The following is a 22,768-nucleotide window of genomic DNA, read 5'->3' on the forward strand; positions in this document are numbered from 1 at the left end:
TTGGGGGTTTAAACCCTAATATAGGAAAGAGTAATTATAACGAGACTAAATTTGTAGGACTAAATTTTGTAAACTAAATGATATGGAAAGTTGATGATTTGATTATTACTTAAACGTTGTAAACCGTGCTCATTTCCTTGGTGCACATCATTTAGTTTGTAAATTTAATCTCCCTAACATTACTTTGCAGAAAATATTACCTAGAAAGTTAAAATATCACGTACGTTATTACAAAGTTCAAAATCCTCCCCCATTGTTTTGCAAGTAAAGAAACAGCTGTGCAACCAAACCCAACCCGACCCGACCCCATCCCACCCCACCCACCTATCTCTTTCTCTCTCTACTCACACCTCTCTCTCTCTCTCTCTCTCTCTCTCTCTCTCTCTCTCTCTCCCTCCAGTATATAAGGAGCTAACACTGCCGGTCTCTTTGCTCATCAAACAATTATAAACCCTGCTTCCATTTGGCATTTTCAATCCTCTAGCTCCCAACAAGCATATTATCAGCTGTAGCTAGCGAAGTTCGGTTTACATCGATCAATGGCGTCGTCGGGATCGTGGACGGCGAGGCAAAACAAGTTGTTTGAGAATGCTCTGGCGGTTTACGACAAGGACACGCCGGAGAGGTGGTACAATCTCGCGAGGGCTGTGGGTGGGAAATCAGTGGAGGAAGTGAAGAGGCACTATCAGATGCTTGTAGAAGATGTGAACAAGATTGAGGCTGGTGAGGTGCCTTTGCCTAATTACAGAAAATCTGGTGGAGGAAACACTAAATCGTATTCCATGGATATTGAAGAACAGAGGTAAATTTATAATCTCTTTTAATTCCTGGAGCTGCATTCATTTATACAAAGGAAAATACTACACTTCTAAAAATTTGGTTACAGTTATTTACCCATATGTAAATATGTGGCACATATAATCTCACATCTGGGGCTTATAAATAGTTAAGCTAGTCTCTATATTGTCAATTTGTTTTATGATGGAACCTCAAATTTTAATAGTATCATAGCAGGTTGTCCTGTGTGTGCCACATGTGCTCCACGCCACCCGATTTGCATTGTCTTTATGCTAGGCTTGAAAATTCGTAACACGTGAGGGGGCGTGTTGAAAGTATAGATTTTGATATATTATCCAAATTGTTAAGTTCATCCATAAATCTTTTACATCAAAATAAATAAATAAAAAATTCGGTGGATTGGTATGAATTTATCACAGATGCAATTTTTTTCAGTTAGTATAGCTTCACAGCAAATCCCTCTAGAGCCCATACTTCCATTTCTCCTACCCGTTGTCCCCTTGCTTGGCCCTTCCTCTAAGGGGTTGTTGTGAAACAAGTGCATGATGTCCACTGCAACGTCCATGTATTTTATCGTATCAATCCCACATCGAAGAAATGATAGATCTTGCATGTGCTTATAAGTAATTGAGCTACTTTCCCATATTGTCAATTGATTTTATGGTAAAATCTCAACTTTCTTCGTAATTGAATCATACTTTAAATTTTGGTTATTTACATACCGTAGTTGTATCATGAAATTAAATAGTTTACTCATTCTTTATCTACATTCATTTTTTTTTCTTTTTCAAAGCAAATGCGTATGCATGAATCACCAACGTGGCGTAACAAATTCACATGTTATAACACATAGAATATTAACACATAAAACATGTGATATAACAATAACATGATCCCAAGCTGGAAAAAAGTTTTATATATTCAAAGAGATGAATGTTTCATGCTTTTCCCCCTATACCACAGATGATCTTAATTATGGTTTTCATGCAGGATGAAGACTTTAAGAATTCAGTGAAGGAGAGCAACCCAGATCAGTTCGTAAATGGGAATAAAGATTCTTAAGTTTCAACATAAAAGAAAATGCAGAACAGTCGAAGTAACAATATATATAGACGATAAGAGTCAAATGTGATTAGTTAATTTGTTGCGTTTTCCCCTTTAATTTTCCGAAAGTCATTATATTTTCCTTTCAGCTCCTTTAAGTGTACTAAGAAAAGGAAAAGAAACTCAGTTAATGACATGAATATAGAATATAGTTGCTTTTCATGGATCCGGATTCTTTCCTCTCTCCAGTCTCTTTCTATTTGAACCCTCATGATTAAGTCACGTTAACATTTTGTGTCTCTTTATAGAGAGAAAGACAGAGAAAAGTGAGAGATGAGGAGAGGAGAGAAGATTTGAAAGCGAAAGAATCTTACGTGAAAGAGATTCAGTCATAATCGTTGAAGGTGGGAGTATCAAATTAAACTAGTACTTTTCAAATGTTGGAAATAAGTGACACGATCATATATTCAAGTTTGAAATCTTGGTCGTCATCCCCCGCAATATAATTATATATCATATTCATGAGGGACTCCATGGCAGCTTCTTCATTTTGCTAACCAAATAATAAAACTCGCATGGAGTGACCCAACTGAAAGGCCAAATTATGATCGTGGTTTCTATTAAGAAGATTAAATTTGTAGATAAAATTTTGTAAACTAAATGATATGGAAGTTGACGATTGATTATTACTTACGCGTTGATAAACGAGTTTATTTCTTATTGACGATACATTATTTAGTTTGTAATTTGTCTATAAATTTAATCTCCCTAAAATTACTCAATTCCAGTGAAGTTCTTCTCTAATAGTCTATATAGTTTTAATTTTTGCAATTTCCTGCACGCAATTTACTAATTATTGCTAACATGTAAGTTGTTCTTCACTCGTAAAAAGTCCAACTCACTTTTATATTTGTTACTCGTCTGTTTATGCTGTTGGAAAAATAGTTGTATTATTATTACAAAGGTTAACAACGCTTTTGGTCAATGTGTTTATGATTAAAATCTATTTTGATCACTGTATTTTCAGATTAGCTAATAATTTGGGAGGTGCTAGCGACTTCCTCGTTGGCTTTTCTCCTAAATTTTCAATTTACGTGATAATTAGAAGCGTCTATTTTTTATTTGAACATCAACTATTTAAAAATTAATCAAATTAGAAAATTTTTAACTGTTCGACTAACGTTATAAAAAATATAATATTTAACTTAAAATATGATTGTATTAAAAAAAACTTAAAGCATGGTTGTATACTTTTTACTGATATGATCTTTAAAACCTAAACACAAAAAATAAACAATTTAAATTATTGTGTAATATTCGTAAACAAAATTAAAAGAAATAAAAAAAATAAAAACCAAAAAGATGAACAGGTTCAATGACTTTTCCCTAAAAGATGCATTTTCCCCTTTAATTTTCCGAAAGTCATTATATTTTCCTTTCAGCTCCTTTAAATGTACTAAGAAAAGGAAAAGAAACTCATGTTAATGACATGAACATAGAATATAGTTGCTTTTCATGGATCCGGATTCTTTCCTCTCTCTAGTCTCTTTCTATTTGAACCCTCACAATTAAGTCACGTCAACATCTTGTATCTCTTTATAGAGAGAGAAAGACATAAGAAAGTGAGAAAGGAGGAGAGGAGAGAAGATTTGAATGTGAGAAAATCTTACGTGAAGGAGATTCAGTCAGAACCGTCGAAGGTGGGAGTATCAAATTAAACCAGTACTTTTCAAATGTTGAAAGAAGTGACACGATCATATCTTCAAGTTTGAAATATTGGTCGTCATCCCCCGCAATATAATTATATATCACATTCATGAGTGACTCCATGGCAGCTTCTTCATTTTGATAACCAAATAATAAAACTCGCAAGGAGTGACCGCCCGAAGGGCCAAATTATGATCGTGGTCTCTATTAAGGAGATTAAATTTGTAGATAAAATTTTGTAAAATAAATGATGTGGAAGTTAACAATTGATTATTACTTAAATGTTGATAAACATGTTCATTTCTTATTGACGACACATTATTTAATTTGCAAATTATCTACAAACTTAATCTTCCCAGCATTACCCGATTCAAGTGAAGTTCTTCTCTAACAGTCTATATAATTTCTCTGAGATATTCTATGCTCTGACCTATAGCTTTAGTGGAGGAAAAACTTTTGCAAGTTAATAATTTGAGAGGTGCTAGCGAGTGGGGGTGGGCAAACGGGTCCTGGGCTTGCGGGTAAGGGCGGGTATTAGCTGTTCGGGGCGGCTACGAGGCGGGTCCTAATTTTAAAAAAGAGAAACGGGACGGGGTGGGGCAAGCCTTTGAAAGTTTAGGTTTAGGCCGGTTCCAAAAGTATAGAAAAACAGGTACCTAGACCGGCCCGTTTGCAAGAATACCCCCGTGTTGGGTACTTTCTCCCAAGCCCACTTCCTATTGTTCCTCCTCGCGACAGTTCTCACTCTTGAGAACTCTCCACACACACACCCTACTTCCCTATGTTTCCCCCTCATCCAATCTCTTGAACCTTCTCCTTCATTCCTTTTCTTTGTTTCTCCCCATCTCTGCAACTCTCATTCCCGGAGCACAGACACTCCCCACCCACACCCATACCCCACTAAGAAATGATATGCTGTTGCCGCCCTCCTCCCCCACCAACTCTTCTGTCTCCTCTTGCGATCTTGATACCGAGGTAACTCATTTCTTCCAATTTCGTCAATTTCTTAATTTTGATTTACAAAATTTGTGAAATTTTACATCGCAGGTTTGGTTTTTGGCACTCCTTGACTAGGATGAAGATGGTCTTGGTTGGCGGGTACTGCTTGAGTCCTTTAGCTGCAGGATCTCCACTTGGTTTGGGTATTGCTTGAGGACGCTCCAGTACATGGCGTAGATGTGCCCTGCCAGCCCCCCGCCACGTCGCTGAAGTCCTTGTACTCCGTCCACTCTCAGATTTGTTTTTGGGTTTTGCGTTCCAAGTTGAATCTAGCTCCGTTTGATCTTTAATTACAATCACATTTATATAGATATAGATATTAGATATATAGATATAGATAATGTAATTTTTTGTTGAATTGGTGTTGTGATTGATTGATTTGAAGAAAAAAAGATGAAAATTAAAAGTTCACCCTACTTCTGTCGAACTTGGTAGTTGATGGAATCGGCGAGCTCATCTTTTTGCTCTTCCTTCACAGCAGTAGCCATTGGAAGAGAACTCCGAGGAGTAAGACCCCCGCGCCATCCCAACGAGCTCATCGGGAGAGCTAAAGAAGAAGAGAACAAAACCCATGAGGGTCTTGATGTTGGAGAAGATCTGGAGGATGAGCGAAGGCGATCAAAACCAAGGAAAAAAAAAGAAAAAAGAAAAAGTAAGAGGACCCGTGGACCCGTCCCGAACCAAACGGGCCGAGTTAGGTCCGGTTCCAGTGATCAGATTTGCAATAACCGGCCCGACCCGTCCCATTTCCTTTTTAAGTAGGTCCAGTCCGGTTTCTCCAAATTTGGGTCCGGCCCAGCCCGTGCCCACCCCTACTAGCGAGTTCCTCGCTAGCTCTTCTACTAATTTTGCAATTTGTGTGATAATTAGAATTGTTTATTTTTTATTTGAACATCAACTATGCAAAAATTAATCAAATTAGAAATTTTTTAACCGTTCGATTAACGTTATAAAAAAAATATAGTATTTAACTTAAAAGATGATTGAATTAACAAAAAAACTGAAAGCATATTTGTACACTTTTTACTGAGATGATCTTTAAAACCTAAACACAAAAAATAAACGGTTTGAATGAGTGTGCAATATTCTTAAACAAAATTAAAAGAAATAAAAAAATAAAAACCAAAAAGATGAACACAAAGGTTCAATGACTTTTCCCTAAATAAAACGACCTGAATGTTAACCCTACTCGCCAAAAACGACCAATACAGAATCGTCGTACTTTGCAAAGACGGCATGGTAAAAAGGCGCCTAAACGAGTAAAGGGCGCGAAGAAAAAAGCCAAACGCCGCCACAATAACTCCTCCTTCCAAGCTCCAAAGTATCGGACTGACTCGCCGGCTGACTCAGCCATGGAAGCCGATTCATCTTCCTTCAAGGTACGCAACTCACTCTCCGTCTACAAGTAGTTTCTTTTTCGCATTGCTCAGCTCCAAATTTTGAACTAAAAGCTAGGGTTTCGATGCATTTCTGTTGCGACGAGTTCAAACACGAAACGTTGTCGTTCCCCTTCGGGTTGGTTGCAGCAGAAATAGAAGCTTTTAAATGGTGGACAACACTAGGAGGTGGTTGTGGACTTGTAGTGCTGGATATTAGGGCACTGTTTGGTTGCAGCTGCTTCTGCCAAACAGAGTATTTGTGTTGTTTTTAGTTTAATGTGAAAATTGTACTCATTTTTCCACTGAAGCTATGCTAATCTCGGAGATGATGTTAATGTTAATGTGTGATTATGCAGATAATCTTGGGATCGGCTTCGATAGCACGCCGGAAAATATTGGCTGAAATGGGATATGAATTCACAGTCGTGGTGCTACCAATTGTTCCTCTGAAATATATAAAAACTAATTTCCCTGCTCATTTTTTGAAATTGAACTCTCTTTATTGCTTAGACTGCAGACATTGACGAAAAATCCATCCGAACGGAAAAACCAGAGGAGTTGGTTTTGGTTCTTGCCAAGGCAAAGGTTTGGTGTTCCTCTCCTTTTTATTGTTTCCTATTGGGAATCTGACATAAATTCGAGGGTGAACTGCTGATGTAGTCCTTGAATTATCACCTAAGTGAAAATTAGGTTCCTGAATTATTTTTTGGGCACATTGAGTCCCTAAATTCATTAAAAACTGCTAATATCATCCCTACTATTATATTCAAAACTATTTTATCCAATTTTTCGTCAACATTGGTCTCTTGACACATTTTAGAGTGTCATACCGTTCTTTTTGCATCTATAAGCCCGTAACATTTCATATAGGTTGCCAATCTAACGTCTAATTTACCCTCCAAAGTTAACTCAATATTACCATTTCTCTATGTAAAATTACCAATCTACCCTCCAATGTGTATTACATGCAAGTAATGTGACTCAAATTGGCGAACATTTGAATAGAGTAGCTTCGAATCTAATATTAGGGATGTAATTGGCAGATTTTTATCATTCAAGAACTCATTTTTCTGAAAAAAAATAGTTTAGGGACCTAATTTCACTCATGTGGTAATTCAGGGACTATATTGACAACTCACCTAAATTCTAATCAACTAAATTTGGAATTTGCTTCTTTTAGTTTAGGGTTGTTTTGATTTTAATTTCTTACATTGGCCGCACATGAATTACATCTCAGGCCGATGCTATTATATCAAAGTTGCAAAGCATCAATAATCAAGAGAAGGATGCTGACCCGACAATTGTGATTGCGGCAGACACAGTATGCCATTTCTTTATATATATTGTATATACATCTATATGTATGGTATGATCACTCTGTATATCTACAGAAGGCATCTTAAAGTCTGGTACCACCTAGTGCCATTTATGGAGGAGATGTTTCCCTTTTGCTTTTTATTGAGGAAGTGTCATGTTTTACAGTTTTAGACTTTTTTCGAAGGCTTAATTTGGGATTTTGAATAACATAATTGTGCAAGAGTAGTTGAGAAGAAAAGGAAGTACTAATTAATTGTGAAGCTCAACTAAATTCATGTTCATAACTATAGGTCTTTCTTTCTGGTCTGCAATTGTGCCCGTTAATGCTCCCTTTGTTGCAGTTTTTTGTTTACTGCATATTGTTAATAATGTAATGACATTGTCTCAACTGGTTTCTGATGGAAATAGAATTGCTTACCTATCTAAGCTGATGGAAACTTCTCAGGCGGAAGCCATTTCACAAAAGCTCCCAGTTGGGGACTACATAAAAGATGCTGAACCAACGCTATTAGTTACTTCTGATCAAGTATACATCACATCTTATACCATATTTATAGTCTCCATACTCTTGTCATATGTCTGATGCATGTTGCAGGATATACACCAATATGTGTATATGGAAGTTTTACCATACTCCTTTCGCTTCCTCAATATCCTGAAGAGGGTACGGAAGAAAGTAATAAGTATAGTTCAAGTAATGTTTTAAGTCAGTTATGTAACGTTCTAAGGACTGAGAAACTGTTAATCACTTAGCATAACGTCATTCAGACCCGTGTTTGCATTCTACTTGTTTTAGTTTCTTAGGCATGAATTGTGTGCTTTAGCTCTTTCTTCTCCTCGTGTTGATTCTTTATGGAGTCTCTATTATATCTTATGTTGTGGATGCTCCAAACATCAGCTTTTCCGTACGCTTGTTTGTCATCCAAACAAGGAATTTAGAAATTCAGAAAATTTCTAAATTTATGAGTCAGTGAACATTAATGGCCTATGCTGATATGACTTGTTTCTAAAACTAGCAATTTAGAAATTTCCTTTTTATGAGTCAGTGGACATTAAATCTGTTATTTCTTACTCTTATTGTAAAATGATCTGGAGGTGGTGGTCTATGAAGGTGTGATCCGGGAAAAACCATCCAGCAAGGAAGAAGCACGGCAATTTTTGAAAGGTTGGCTTAATGGTTGATTTCAGTCTATGGCCCTGATGTTTGACTTTTTGACTCTGATGAGTTTCCTAACATGAATTGCAGATTATTCTGGAGGGCATGCAGCAACAGTAGGATCTGTGCATGTTACAAACCTTAAAACGGGATTCAGTAAAGGAGAATGGGATCGAGTGGAGGTACCCCTTTTTTTTTCCTTTTATCATGTAGCTTCTGAGACATAAAATTGTTAATTTTCAAGCCCATTATCCTAATTCTACAACTTCATCGGTCAAATCTATGGATAATATCTATTCGGGTCCTTGCAGATTTATTTCCATAAAATACCAGATGAAGTCATCGAGAAGCTGGTAAGAGTTGTTTTGTATCCTACTTGGTTGTTTCACTTCTCTCCTTGATGAGATGACGACAATAGAACCCATTCCTCTGTGTCCATGTCAGATTGAGGAGGGGATAGTGCTCAAAGTTGCCGGGGGACTCATAATCGAACATCCACTGATTCTTCCCTATGTCAAAGAAGTGGTTGGTTTTCTACTCTCTCTTCTAAAGTTGTAAATAATAGTCATTACATTTCGAAAATGCGAGGCAACAGAAGCATGATGGAGTCTATTTATGGTACCGTGTGTCTGTTTCATCCAGGAGCTTTTGTTTAATGAATCCTGCAAGCATAACCCATCGTAGTTCGGATGTTTGATCTACTTATTAGGGATTGTAGAGCCCTGTCTTTATAGTCATACTTGAATTGGTGTGGTGCTTGCAGGTAGGGACAACCGATAGTGTGATGGGACTTCCCATAGATCTCACTAGGAGACTGCTGAAAGAGGCCCTCTAGCTGCAGCTGGAGATTTCCACATTTTTTTACCGGTACTTTATCTAATTGACGCATATTTATGTTTCTTCCGTCGTTAGGCTTCTGATCTCGTATTGTTCAACTTTATACCTACCTGCTATTCGCATCTTATCTGTTGTGAACTATATTTGCTTCCCGAATCAACTTGTAGACAAGTTTATTTATGTTTTGACATAGCTGGACTCGTATAAGCTTCTGCCTTGGTATTACAGACCGATGTGAGTGAGAAAGAGAAATAACAAGGACTGTGTCGGTATCTTAAACCTATCACGCACTACCTTGGGAAATAGTTAAGACATGGTGCAGTGATACCGCCGGCATCCACGGTATATTTCCAAATAGGAATTATTAGTGTCTGTAAGGACCATTTGCAAGGTCTCGTTTTTTAATGGCCTAAATTGCTTTGCGGGCAGTGGACTGCTCTATTTGCAATGACAGATAGATGTCGTGGATTCTTAAATTTGGGTTGCGACCTCTATCTGCATTGATAGATGGAGAGGTCCAGATAAAGCTCCCCCTGTATCCATCCAAACCCAAATAAACCATGTAACGAGTTTTTTTTTTTTTTTTTATTGACATGCAAAATGCAATCTAACACAAGTGTTTTGCAAAGAAAACGAAAAGTGTTTTGCAATCATGTCGTGTTCGGTTTTGTTTGTAAGTAGGAATGACTCTACATGTAGACGTTACGGTAACATGTGATTGTGTAATTTTACGACATAAAGAAACCAGAACCAAAGGGAAATTGAACAATGGAATGATATTCACTCCAGATCTCTGTGTACAGTGTGTACAGCGCCTACGGACTGAGAGATCCAAACCGTTCAAGAGAGAGAGATATGCGGGTTTTTCAAGTTTTTAGATTTTTGTGAAGTAGATAGGTGGAATGGACTAATGGGATTGTATGATTAAATTAAGTAGTCTGAATTTCTCGATTCGGGGTCCGCGGGATCTCAATCCTTGATCAATAAGACACCAACCACAATTGAAATATTTATTTTGTCTAGGTAGAGAGAGTTTTATTAAGCTGGCCGGCCCTAGGAAAAGGAACTTTGTTGGCACTTGGATTATTAGCTTAAGCTTAACAGCCCAATTTATTTTCAATTTAAAACACACATTTTTGTCAACGATAGATGATGCTCATGTTTATCTGAAACAGTTTTGAAATATGCAATTTCACTTACCTAATCCCTTTATAAATAAAATCTCACCTAATCTCTTTCGTCAGGATAAATAACACAATTTTCATAGAATTTAATTAGCATACATGACATTGTCTTATCGATTCAGATGACGTAATGATGTTAGAGGATGTAAGAAAGTTTTATTCCATTGTGATCTCTATAATGCAAGAGCCATTGCTTATCTAAATTTGATTTGAAAAACTTCACCAAAATAAAAAATAAAAAATTGTTTTGAAAAAGGTTACCCAAAGAACTTTGTTTATGAAAGAAATAAAAAAATTAACTTTTATTAAAAATAAAATCTTCGTTTGATTAGTCAAGTCACGGGAATGAAAGATTTTTCAGTGTGGGAGAACATATTCTGCTATTCCAAGTATCATAAAGCAAGTGATTAAATTTTTTGTTAAATATCCAACCACTTGTATAATAACACTTTGTGTACTGAAACGTGTTATTGGTACACTGAAAAATTAATGACCCGAAGCCAGCTATTTATATAGGAAAGGGATCCTCTCTTGATCATTTCCTCCTAATTCATCAAATCAAGAAATCTGTGCCGTTGAAATTTGATCAAACGGCTAAAGTTATTATAAATTTTAAAATGTGCCCATTTTATATTCGTTGAATCAATTCTTTGATTTGATGGATTAAGAAGAAAAGATCCGGAGTCCTTTCCATTTATATATCCCCAGTTTTCCCACATATGACGTAACGGTTATTTAACCGTCAAGGTCAAGCACGCTGTCCCATTTCTCAACTCGTGATCTCATCTCCCACCACAAAAAACCCTCCCCACTCCCTTTAGGAGCTCGGGAATCTCCAACTTCTCCGTCCTCCGCCGTACACCAGCCGCCGCCTCCACCATAATTATATTAATACGGTAATACCCCATTGCCCCACATGGCCCACATCCATTTATAAATACCCCTCTCAAAACGCTCTCTCTCGCTTCCCTCCAAGCACAGAGAGCGACGACCTTTCTCACATACCCCCAGAAGCGGAGCCACCGGCCATGGACCCAGGCGGAGCAACCAATGTCGCCACCGCGCGCGGCGGAGGCGGTGAGGTCGGGGTCCGGATTCACCAAACCCGACGGCTCCCCGATTTCCTCCAGAGTGTTAATCTCAAGTACGTGAAATTAGGGTACCATTACTTGATCTCTAATATCTTAACCCTCTGCTTTATCCCGTTGATTATCGTAACCCTAATCGAAGCCTCCCAAATGGACATTTACGACATTCAACAACTCTGGCTCCACCTCCAGTACAATCTCGTCTCCGTCATAATCTGCTCCGCCGTCCTCGTCTTCGGGTTGACCGTCTACATCGTGACCCGACCCAGACCCGTTTACTTGGTCGATTACGCCTGCTACCGCCCGCCCGATCACCTCAAGGCACCGTACCAGCGCTTCATGGAGCACTCCCGTCTCACGCAGGACTTCGACGATTCGTCGCTCGAGTTCCAGCGCAAGATTCTCGAGCGCTCCGGCCTCGGCGAGGAGACTTATGTCCCGGAGGCGATGCATTACATCCCTCCCCGGCCGTCGATGGCAGCCGCCAGGGAGGAGGCGGAGCAGGTGATGTACGGTGCTCTGGATAATCTGTTTGCCAATACCCATGTGAAGCCAAAGGACATTGGGATTCTCGTTGTGAATTGCAGCTTGTTTAATCCGACGCCGTCGCTTTCAGCCATGATTGTTAATAAGTACAAATTGAGGGGTAATATTAGGAGTTTCAATTTGGGGGGAATGGGTTGTAGTGCTGGGGTTATAGCTGTCGATCTTGCTAAGGACTTGTTGCAAATCCATCGGAATACTTATGCGGTTGTTGTTAGTACTGAGAACATTACTCAGAATTGGTATTTTGGGAATAAGAAGTCTATGTTGATACCCAATTGCTTGTTTCGGGTTGGGGGTTCCGCGGTTTTGCTTTCCAATAAGTCCGTTGATAGGAGGCGGGCTAAGTACAAGCTTGTTCATGTTGTGAGGACCCATCGTGGCGCGGATGATAAAGCTTTTCGTTGTGTTTATCAGGAGCAGGATGATAAGGGGAAGACTGGTGTGTCTTTGTCCAAAGATTTGATGGCAATTGCCGGTGGGGCGCTTAAGACCAACATCACCACTTTGGGACCTATTGTGCTTCCGATAAGCGAGCAGCTTCTTTTCTTTTCATCGCTTGTGGTTAAGAAGCTGTTCAATTCCAATGTCAAGCCTTATATCCCAGATTTCAAGCTGGCATTTGATCATTTTTGCATACACGCCGGGGGAAGGGCTGTGATTGATGAGCTGGAGAAGAACCTGCAGTTGCTGCCTATACATGTTGAGGCCTCTCGGATGACTTTACACCGGTTTGGGAATACTTCTTCGAGCTCCATTTGGTATGAATTGGCGTATATGGAGGCCAAGGGGAGGATCCGCAGGGGCAATCGGATCTGGCAGATTGCCTTTGGAAGTGGTTTTAAATGTAACAGTGCAGTCTGGGAGGCGCTTCGGAATGTGAAGGCATCTCGTAATGGTCCTTGGGAAGACTGCATTGACACGTATCCTGTGAAAGTAGTTTCCTAGCTCAAGAACATCGTTCTGGTTAGACTCTCCATTCAGAGTTATCTGTCATTACTAGCCTAACCACTCTATCTTGCATTTTTCACTTCTTGATCTTGTACTTTATTTGGTTTTTGTTGTGTTAGATACTTGATGTTAAGCTGTGATTTTTCTCTGCTCGATTCTCGCATATGTTCAGTCGTTTGTCCAGGGAAGTTACAATTTGTAGCATTGCTTATTTTTGTATTGAGAATGCTTCCAATTTACCATGTTGGATGTATCTCTATTTATATGTTAGCGTTTAGAGTTTACTTTTTCGATTTAGTTAATTCAGCTTGTATCAGGACCTCTGTCTTCAATAGTCAATAAAATCAATTCATTCAGATGAACATTGTGTCGATGGTACAATTCTGCTTGTGTTACCGCATTATACAAACTCTGCTGATGTTGAACTCTTGGCTGTTGGACTCACAATGTGAAAAAAAAAACCTTAGCGATAACACACAGAGACACATGAACATAACCACTGCTGAATTACACCTACTTTGTATTCAATTACTAGAAGATAGTGGCACTGTTTTCTGCTTATGGGTGAGGAAATTTATAATTTTCCAATGCATATATCATACGTTTTAGCATTTTACGCACTTTGGACGATCTTCATACTCATCTTTGTGCTTGTGATCTAATTAGGTATACTCTTGTATATGCTATATTGATATGGTTCACAAACTTTGCTCCAACTACTAGAGGAAGAGAGTTCATGACGATAAATTGAGTAGGTTTATTTCTGGTGTTCGTATCTATATCTGTAACCAGTGAGGTTTTAAATCTCAGTAGCTAGAATATAAGATAGTGCATTCGTTCTTGCCTTCTGAATTTCAACGACGAAATTCTAGAACGGACCAAGAATCCATGGCCGCGGGATCCTTAGCGAAAGATCCAAAGGCCATAGATCCTGGTTCATGCTATGGGTAGGTTCATACTGGACAAAAACTCTACTTTCAAAGTTAGATTGACTTTGTGAGGATGGCATTAGCTGTTGTTTTGCATATTATGTGTGGTGCAAGTCTATGTTGGTTGCATTTATTGACTATTAGATATTTTATGCCCTTATATCCCGAAAAGTGGGCAACTGTTGCACATGCTTTTACCTAATTTCAACTCTTCAAATACCCATTTTCAAATAAATTTCGAATCTTTACTTTCAAAATAGAGATAAGGAGACATGGATATTGGAAGGAGCGTGAGTGTGCAGAGGCTGCACATGCCCTAGATTTTTCTCGTAGACACAGATCTCGAAATTTAAATTCATTTAACGATGAATTAGTTTGGAAAGATACAGATTTTAGAGTCTATTTAAATTGTTTTGTGAACTACACTATTTTATCAGGATCTCTTATCCCTAAAGCGTGACATTGCAGTGGTATTTTAAATTAGTAATGCAGTGTCATGTGAGAAAGTTGGGAAGCATGTGATGGCGTTGTTAGTGTATACTGTGACATATCAGGGTATTTGCTCATTTGGGATGCAAGAGTGGGAATCGCACTGTGAAAAAGTTCATATCAATCACGATGCATCAAGTATTGGTGGTTGATCGTTTCAATTTATCAAGAGGACATTTTGTGTCTTTTACTTTTGTGTTGGAATCTACTGACAGACAGTCATCAGAATTGGCCGCTGACGACAAAGACTAGCGATTTTAACACTCAATCTTTTGTGAGTGCAAAGAAATAATAAAAATGTGAGGTTTAGAATGCAGATGACTAAAAGAAGTTTATGTCGATTATATTTTTATAATATTTGTACAACTTAGTTTGTGAAGTTTAATTTTCTTCAATTCGTAATAAAATGAAGTTCTCTTTAGAAAAGGAAACAGAAGTTGGGCAGTTCATTTCCAATGCTTCACTTGGGATCCAACTTACAGTTACGGAGAAACACAATTTGGAGCAATGATTCTTAAACTTATCTAAGGAGTTTAATTTAGCCCCTCAACTCAAATTTGTTTTTCCCATTGTCCTTCAATTCGACCATATGTAGTCCTCATCGTTAATTTTTCTTTTCATCTTAAGGGTATAGTGGTAATTTCACCTCACATCTTAAAAATTAATGTTAATTTGGAGCACCGAACATAATCCGAAAGTTGCATTCTTACCCATACACTTTACAGAAAAAGCCGGCAGAAGTAGTAAATGCGCAAAAACATGGTCGAGTTGAAGGAGTAAATGAACTAAAAAAATGAGTTGGGGGACTAAAAGTATAACTCGTAGATAAGTTGGGGACTATTGCTCAATTACTTCCCAGTTATTCCAATCACAAACTAGATGTAATAGTGGACCTTTGGGCCTAGGCCCATTTATTCCAATGGTGTTCTGAATGTGATGTGTAGGGCACGCTGTCCATGCCCATGCCTATAGAATTTTGTCAACAAGACAACCCCAAAAATGGGATTTGGCTATTTAAACCTAAAATTAGAATACAAATTTGGTTTTTTAGTAAAAAAAAAGTCTCTGAATTTGGCCTAACTCCTTATTTTGGTCCCTAAGATTTAAAACCGATAAAAGAGGTCCCTGAGATTGTTCACCGTCAATTATTTTGATCCTTTCGTGGAAAATTTCCGTTGAATTGAAGGTATTTTTGTCAAATCAACTCCTTCACTTGAAATGGTGGTTACGATTGGTGGTGAACAATCCCATAAACCACTTCTATCAATTTTAAATCTTAAAGATCAAAGTGATGAGTTATTATAATCTTAGAGACCATTTTAGCCAAAACGCCTACAAATTTTAGAGTCTGCTGTCATTTTTATCAGTGTCTCTCGTTCACAAAGTAACGCCCCAATGACAATATTCCAGACCAATAGTCCCAGGTGGCGGTATCCCAGACTAGTAAACTAAAGTTGTCCTAAAGACACTAGTCACAGTACAAATTGCCCGCCAACCTCTACTAAACCATGGAAAAACATGATATGAGTTGCAATGAAAAATAAACCCTTTACTCGTCCTTGTGAATTCAAAATCTATACGCCGGCATGAATATAAAACCGGAAAGGTTTCATGACGGAAGAAATCTGCCGGCAGAGAAGGCATGGAAGCTCGTCGAGTTCTTACATACAAGAACTACATCGAGGGCGATAGAAAGTTTATGAATTCAATAAAACTATAAGAAACTGTGAGTTTACAGCTATCTATTGAAAGATACAAAACAAGCAATGAATGTAGCAACCGAACACGAAGTGCTGGCTGAAGAATGTCACGAAAACTGCACGCTTTGTACAGTTCCCGTGGGATAATCTCAAAATGGGACTGCAGAACTGGTTTCTTGCAACAGAAGAGAGCAAGTCGTACAAAAGAACGGTAAAGAAAAACTTATCTGAAGGATGATTGGATCTCTTCCAGAGTTCTCCCCTTTGTCTCCGGAACCCAAATGGCAACAAATACAACGGTGAAAGCACTCACCACCATGTAAATGGTGAAGGTTCCTGTTGAAAGTGGAACCAAAGATGTTAGCTTGAAAAAAAGTAACAGAGGAACAAAACTACTAAACAGTACAACCAAGGAGGGAAAAAGGGCAAATAACAGCAAGAGCAGCAGCAGCGACATCGTCATTGATTCATTTCAATAAGTGGGGTGCTCGACCGAATTATTTGGGATGTAATCACAGTTTTATTTGGACATGTTACCGGCTATAGTGAAGGAGACAGAGAATAGAGAAATAGAGAAGAGGGGACACACCTCCACTGCTCCATTCCAGTAGCAAGTTTGCCGTCATCGTGATCACCCAGGCTACGAACCAATTGGCAAGTGTTGCTACGCTTCCAGCAAGGCCTTTAATATTAACTGGAAGAATCTGCATTGCCAAATTCACAATTCATTAAATGTTCCAAAACAATATTCAGCAACAAGTTATAAGATTAAAAATTTTGTGCTCGATGCAAGACTCAAAACTCGACAACTGATACAACTATATCATTGAAATACCTCAGACATTATTAACCATGGAATAGCTCCCAAACCCAGAGAGAATGCAATTACCATGGCCTGCAAAACCAGTGTGAGATAATGGAAATTACGTATGGGAAAAAAAGAAGAAGCACCATCCTTTGACTTGTGATATTAAAAATATAAACATACCACAACTCCAACCACTGATATGATGCCCAATATGCTATAAATATTTGAATCAACATCGACAAAATCCTGCGATCAGTGGAATTCCTTTTGAGAATATACGCAAAAGAAGCACATAGCCTTAAGATATTTGTACAAACACGATAGATTCAATACCTTTATGTAGAATGCTATCGCAACAATGAGGAGGAAAATTGTCATTCCAACAGATGAGATCTACAATGAAACGAGTGATTTTTCTCCATCTAATCCAAACAGATAATATAGAAGTGACTCAATATTGACAATAGAAAAAAAGACGTCAAACTCACAATAAGCAAAAGACGACGGCCTGCTTTGTCCGCCAACCATGTAGTCACGCCAGTCGCTATGACCTAAATGCATACAAATTCTTGTTATGTTTACAAACTGAGAATATTGAGTGAGAGAAGAAACAAATTCTGAAGTTATCTTCTTGCTGTACCTGAACAGCACCGAGACCAACTGTGGCTACATTACTTGACGAAATCCCTGTTCAAACACTAAAACTAATAAGAACAATTTCAGATTAAAATAAATCTGACTTCAAGTCAGCCTTCCACTATGTACATGTAATACAGGTATCTATGAGTGTGCTAAATACACAATAATAAGGATGTACATATACACACTTCCTGGTGCCTCGTGTGTCAAAGGAAACAAGTAACAAATGATATGAAAGTATTAATATGGTTCCGTAGAGCATCCCAACTATATTCTTTCATATATGAGGGCAACTTACCGGCAGTTTCAAAAATGGTACTGGAATAGAATAGAATGCCGTTAATTCCACTTAGTTGTTGAAGAACAAGTAAACCGATTCCAATCTGCAATGCAACAGTTTGTGAAAACAGTTAGGTTTCGACATATAGATCACATTTTGGACTAGAGGACAGTAAATTAGAGAATCAACTTTTTTGGACTATAGCAAATACCATTAAAGGAAGCCAATATCTTCTTTGTTTAAGTTCTGCAAACCGAATTGTTGTTTTTCTGGTTGATGATGCCACAGACCTCTGCCCAGTACACACCAAGGAAATCATTTACATAGGTGAATTTCCAAAGAGTGATATGGTCATAGCATATTTTTAATGCCATTATCAGGAAATTATGGCTTTGTACCTTGATTTCACTGACTTCAACCGAGATATCAGTATCAAATCCTCGAAGAACTTGCAGGGAAGCTTCAAAATCCTCTGTCATACCCATTTTTGCCTGTTGAGATCAAAACCAAAAAAGACAAAACTATGATCAAGAGGCTTTTGTGAACTTACTACGAGGTCCTCCTAACTGTGATCAAGAGTTTTTTTGAGAAAACTTCATATCTAGCATTCTAACTGTGATCAAGAGGTTTTTGAACTTACCAGCCAGCGAGGAGACTCTGGAATGAAAAAGAGCCCAGGTATCAATATCGTACAAGGCAATATTCCTGAAAATTTTACCCGGACATAAATCTTCTGTTAGTAGTGTACACAAATAATTAATTTCCTTCCTCAAAGGAGGATAAGAAGTTGAATTTTCACTGAAAGTAATTAAAAATTAATAGCGTGACGTGTTCCCTCAAAGATCGTATAAGATGTCCTTTATGTACTCAAATTTCTAATTACCTTTAGCAAGCAAACGAATTCATAATTCTGCCAAATAAATCGAGTTTATGAAAATACTACATCCATGAGAGGTAAAAACAAGTGATGTGAACACCACGGTTACTTTTTATGAAGATTACCCAGAACTGCAAGTATCCTCCATGGAACAAAAAGTCCAAGCAGATAAGCCAGCATTATCCCAATCGTTACAGAGAGCTACAGAAGAAGGATTTTAAACAATCTGATTAGAAACAGACGTTAGCAACTCCTAACAGTTAACTCGCAGTAAGAATTAGCTACTAAACAAAGCCAACCTGATTGACTGAACCCAAAGCACCTCTCAAGTTTTGAGGTGCTATCTCAGCGATATATACCGGCACCTAGCAATGATCCAACCAAATCAGTACTCTCACAGTTCCACACTACACATTTTTCGACAACAGAAACACTTGAAACAACTCGAAATTACCGTGTAGGAGATTATTCCCACGCCGAATCCTTCCAACAACCTTCCCATGTAGAGAAAAGAAGAATCCTGCAAAAAGAATGATATCAAACAGCATGTTCCTGACTGCATTCTTCACAAGTCTACTTTCCAATAAACTTGGATAAGTTACGAAAACTCACCTTGGCAAATGATATGGCAAGCCAACCGATAACATTAGGAATAGCCGCGATCATTAAAGACTGTAATTAGCAAAACCCCGGATTAGAATTAAACAAAGCTGCGTAATAAGGAAAATAACAAGTGATTGAATCCTACCCCTTTGCGCCCAATATACTCAGAAATCTGACCGCTGGCTATGGCTCCAACCATAGCTCCCACATTCGACAAAGAACCGAAAAGCGAATACTGAACCAGATGATAAAAAATAGTAAGAAACTAAATTAAATGAAAAAAAAAACAACCCAATACGCAGAAACACTGAGATTCGAACTTCTGATACTGTAAGTCCAAGATCCTTGATGATTGCTGATTGGGTCGGAGATGAATATCCAGACTGCAAAACCCAAAAATGCGATTCATAATTCAGCAGATATGAATACAAAGAAAGTAAAATCGAGCTCAAGCTTCTGTTTTTGTGAGCTCTCTGCAATCGAAAAGCTCAGCGTCTCTAAAACCCAATAGCTCAAGGCTCTCCAATGGCGGAAAACAATTGAAGAAGAAGAAGAAGAGCTGTGCTTACGGTGAAGCCGAATTGGATAGGACCCAGAGCGACAATCAAGACGCAAGCGACAACAGAAATGGAGCTATCACGGATCACCTGCGAGCCCATCATGCTGGATTGCCTGGAACCCATGCGGTACCAGCTCCCAGTGTGGAGGAAGGGCTTCCGGAGATCTCCCCTCCCCTCCTCATTGTCGTCCCGGAAACTCATTTTTCTCGCCTTCTCCGATCAGAGAAACAGAGAGAGACACAGAGCTTTGTCGCCGCGCGCGGAAGGTGGTCGATGAAATGGCCAATGAAAAAAAAAAAAAACCAGATAAAATAATATTTAAGATAAAAAAAAAAACAGATGGCTAGCCAATGGGATGTTTTTTCGTGTTGTGCGACTGCCGTGATTTATGTCCAACTGTAATCCTCGTCGTTACCACTAGTCTCGTGGGATGACTGTGCCACCGTGCTCTCCTTCTGCCACGTCGCTGTGTGAAACAAAACGTTAGCCCTCAATCCTCGTGGCCTCGTCATTCACACTTTGAGAGTATGAATATTTTTTTCTTTTTGTTTTTCAAATGGAAAGAAGAGAAGGAGAGTGAGAGAATGTGAAAGTGAAAGAGAGAACCTTTTTTTTTTAAAAAAAATTAGAGATATAATAGGATTATATGAAATGGATCATCTCTGGATCCTTTCTAAAACAGATGTTTACTCTCAAAGTTATAATAACTTTAGCTGTTGGGTCAAATTTCAAGGATCCGAATTGTTTGATGAGGAGGATTAGGTGGAAGGGATCCAAAGATGATCGCTTTCTGGGTTATAAATGGGCGAGGTTTAAAAAAAAATTGTAAAATTTGGTTTGTGAGAAATTATTTTAAGATAGTACTATTCACACTCATTTTTACTTCCCATTCACCCTTGGTAATTTTGGTCATTGATTTTCTTCAATTTATTCGATCTGACCGAAAATTGAGAGAAACATGTAAGAAATAAAAATGGATATGTAGATATCACTACCTTTACTTTATTGCTCGTGATTTTATATTGTAGTAAAAGATTAATTTATCTTTTCTCTATTTTTGATTGACAAAGATAATTCTGATAATAAGTAATTTAGATTAAAAACAAAAAAACAACCGCGATGAGAATAGGAGTCGAGAGTTGCCAAATTTAGGACAAAAAAATAGTTACCAAACTATTAATTTTTTTTGTTATAAATTGATATGGCATGTAATATAATATTTTTTTTACTTTTTTGGTGAATAATCAGGTTTAAAGTGTGTTTAAATAAGAATAAACAAAATACATACACATTAGTTGGCTTCTCTAGCATTATACGAAGTTAATTTTTATGTTGAGTATGTGTCTAATTGTTTATTTGGTAAAGAATTTTGATATGGTAGCTTGATGATTTGGATGGTCGGATATAAGAGAACGCGTCCCCTTTATTAGTATAAATTTTTAGGAAAACTAATGAAAATGGTTTAAAAACTTTGAGTTTTAATAATAAGGACAAAATAAAAGGAAAAGTAAACAGTACCAGGATTGACTTTTTAGTGTAAAAATATGATTTTTCGTTAAAATGAACGATATCAGGACCTTTACATTAAAGTTCCCTAAAATTTTAGCTTCATATACGTACCACTCACCATGCACATAGTTTGATCTTTTGTACGATTGATCTGATCGAACATATTTATAGAGGAATTTGCCCTCCCCATTGGAGATTTTCAAAATCATGTACATACAACTCACCATGCACCCAATGTCACTCCTTGCAAGTATAATCGGATAAATTGGTTGATCAAGTTGTCCTATTGAAAATTTTCTCCCAATTTATAACCTGGTGATGTTTTCATGTTTATTTGTCAAAATATATTTTTGGAATTTTCTATAGCTTTCAGGTGTGTGTCGATTACATTCTCCCACCAAATTTAGAAGGATTTTGATTTTGTTGATAGAGATTATCTTTTTAAATGTTAATTAAATCGAAGTCATGTTAATTGAAATGTTAGGGTTCATGTTCAGGATTTGTTTTTTGTGAAAATATTTTTTGAAATAATCTTTTAGTAAAATCGCAAGTGAATTTTGCAAAAATATTTTAAGTGCTTCTTACATAAAAACACATAACTAATGTTTCTCGCTGGAAACACTTACTTTTAAAACTCATAAATATTTTCTTTAAAATTACTTTTAATCAATTTAAAATCCCAAACCAATCCTTAATTTGTTGATATTTGAAATTGTAGGCCAGTGGTATATCATTGTCCGTCCCTTGGATTTCATCAAGTTGCACTTGCACATATCTCTTTCAGCTAGTGGATTCTTCTCCTTCAATTATTATTATTTATTTATTTTGTACCTACCAATTAAATAAAAATAAAAACTAGAATCCACGTGCTTTTGCATGCTACTAAACTTATCTACTAATTTCGATCTAATTGTTTTTGTTTAATCAGAAATTCCACCTAATCCACACACAATTTTTAACTTATTAAAAAAAATAATACAAGGTGATTACAATTTTGGTTTAATCAATTTGATTTGTCAGTTCTAATCTTCTACCTAATAGTCCTTAGTTTGAGAGGCATCATTCCAAAAGAATCACAATCAACGTCTATGTTTGAGACTCATGTGTAAATTGATATAGTTTTTTATAATTATCAATCTTAAGATCGAAAAAAAATAAAGGCTTTTTAGCTAAAATGATTTATAAAATTGGCATAACTTCTCATTTTGGTATGTGACAATCAAAATCGATAAAAATTGGTCGCTGAGTTTGTTCACCATAGATTTTGTCATTATGTGAAAAATTTGTCAATATCCTCGTTAAATTTACGTGAAAGGACCATGTGACCATATTTTTAAGGGCCTTTTTGTCCAACCCTTCAACTTAACAAAC

At 37.4% G+C, this 22,768-nt stretch overlaps 4 protein-coding genes across 7 annotated transcripts; 3 read left to right on the forward strand and 1 right to left on the reverse strand.

The window, feature by feature from the left end:
- Nucleotides 1-406: 406 nt before the first annotated feature.
- LOC103955401 (protein RADIALIS-like 3) lies at nt 407-2,051 on the forward strand. Its single transcript, XM_009367284.3, has 2 exons — nt 407-802; nt 1,789-2,051. The coding sequence occupies exons 1-2, from the start codon at nt 540-542 to the stop codon at nt 1,811-1,813; spliced, it is 288 nt and encodes a 95-aa protein (XP_009365559.1). The 5' UTR covers nt 407-539; the 3' UTR covers nt 1,814-2,051.
- A 3,715-nt stretch (nt 2,052-5,766) lies between these two features.
- Nucleotides 5,767-9,449, forward strand: LOC103955400 (7-methyl-GTP pyrophosphatase). 4 transcript variants are annotated; one of them, XM_048588486.1, is made up of 11 exons: nt 5,909-5,927; nt 6,078-6,180; nt 6,284-6,355; nt 6,438-6,512; nt 7,165-7,248; nt 7,672-7,770; nt 8,340-8,409; nt 8,491-8,582; nt 8,712-8,753; nt 8,845-8,925; nt 9,164-9,449. In XM_048588486.1, exons 3-11 carry the CDS (start codon nt 6,332-6,334, stop codon nt 9,233-9,235), a joined length of 639 nt encoding a protein of 212 aa, XP_048444443.1. In that variant the 5' UTR covers nt 5,909-5,927; nt 6,078-6,180; nt 6,284-6,331; the 3' UTR covers nt 9,236-9,449. The 4 variants fall into 4 exon arrangements, with proteins under 4 accessions (XP_018504981.1, XP_009365555.1, XP_009365558.1 ...); XM_018649465.2 differs by lacking the exon at nt 6,078-6,180 and having other exon boundaries at nt 5,767-5,927; XM_009367280.3 differs by lacking the exon at nt 6,078-6,180 and having other exon boundaries at nt 5,767-5,927; nt 7,690-7,770.
- Nucleotides 9,450-11,175: 1,726 nt separating this feature from the next.
- On the forward strand, nt 11,176-13,365 carry LOC103955399 (3-ketoacyl-CoA synthase 4). Its single transcript, XM_009367279.3, has one exon. It carries the CDS (start codon nt 11,450-11,452, stop codon nt 12,998-13,000), a length of 1,551 nt encoding a protein of 516 aa, XP_009365554.1. The 5' UTR covers nt 11,176-11,449; the 3' UTR covers nt 13,001-13,365.
- A 2,743-nt stretch (nt 13,366-16,108) lies between these two features.
- On the reverse strand, nt 16,109-20,200 carry LOC103955398 (sugar transporter ERD6-like 6). Its single transcript, XM_009367278.3, has 18 exons — nt 19,898-20,200; nt 19,649-19,711; nt 19,474-19,563; nt 19,338-19,397; nt 19,180-19,245; nt 19,025-19,090; nt 18,851-18,926; nt 18,489-18,553; nt 18,247-18,339; nt 18,060-18,140; nt 17,867-17,951; nt 17,570-17,616; nt 17,418-17,480; nt 17,263-17,322; nt 17,110-17,175; nt 16,957-17,016; nt 16,711-16,825; nt 16,109-16,457 (listed from the first exon to the last, which is right to left on the reverse strand). Exons 1-18 carry the CDS (start codon nt 20,087-20,089, stop codon nt 16,345-16,347), a joined length of 1,461 nt encoding a protein of 486 aa, XP_009365553.1. The 5' UTR covers nt 20,090-20,200; the 3' UTR covers nt 16,109-16,344.
- Nucleotides 20,201-22,768: the final 2,568 nt, after the last annotated feature.

The sequence above is a fragment of a genome, unplaced genomic scaffold, assembly GCF_019419815.1.
Source record: "Pyrus x bretschneideri cultivar Hongxiangsu unplaced genomic scaffold, Pyrus_bretschneideri_v1 Contig28, whole genome shotgun sequence".
NCBI lineage: Eukaryota > Viridiplantae > Streptophyta > Magnoliopsida > Rosales > Rosaceae > Pyrus > Pyrus x bretschneideri.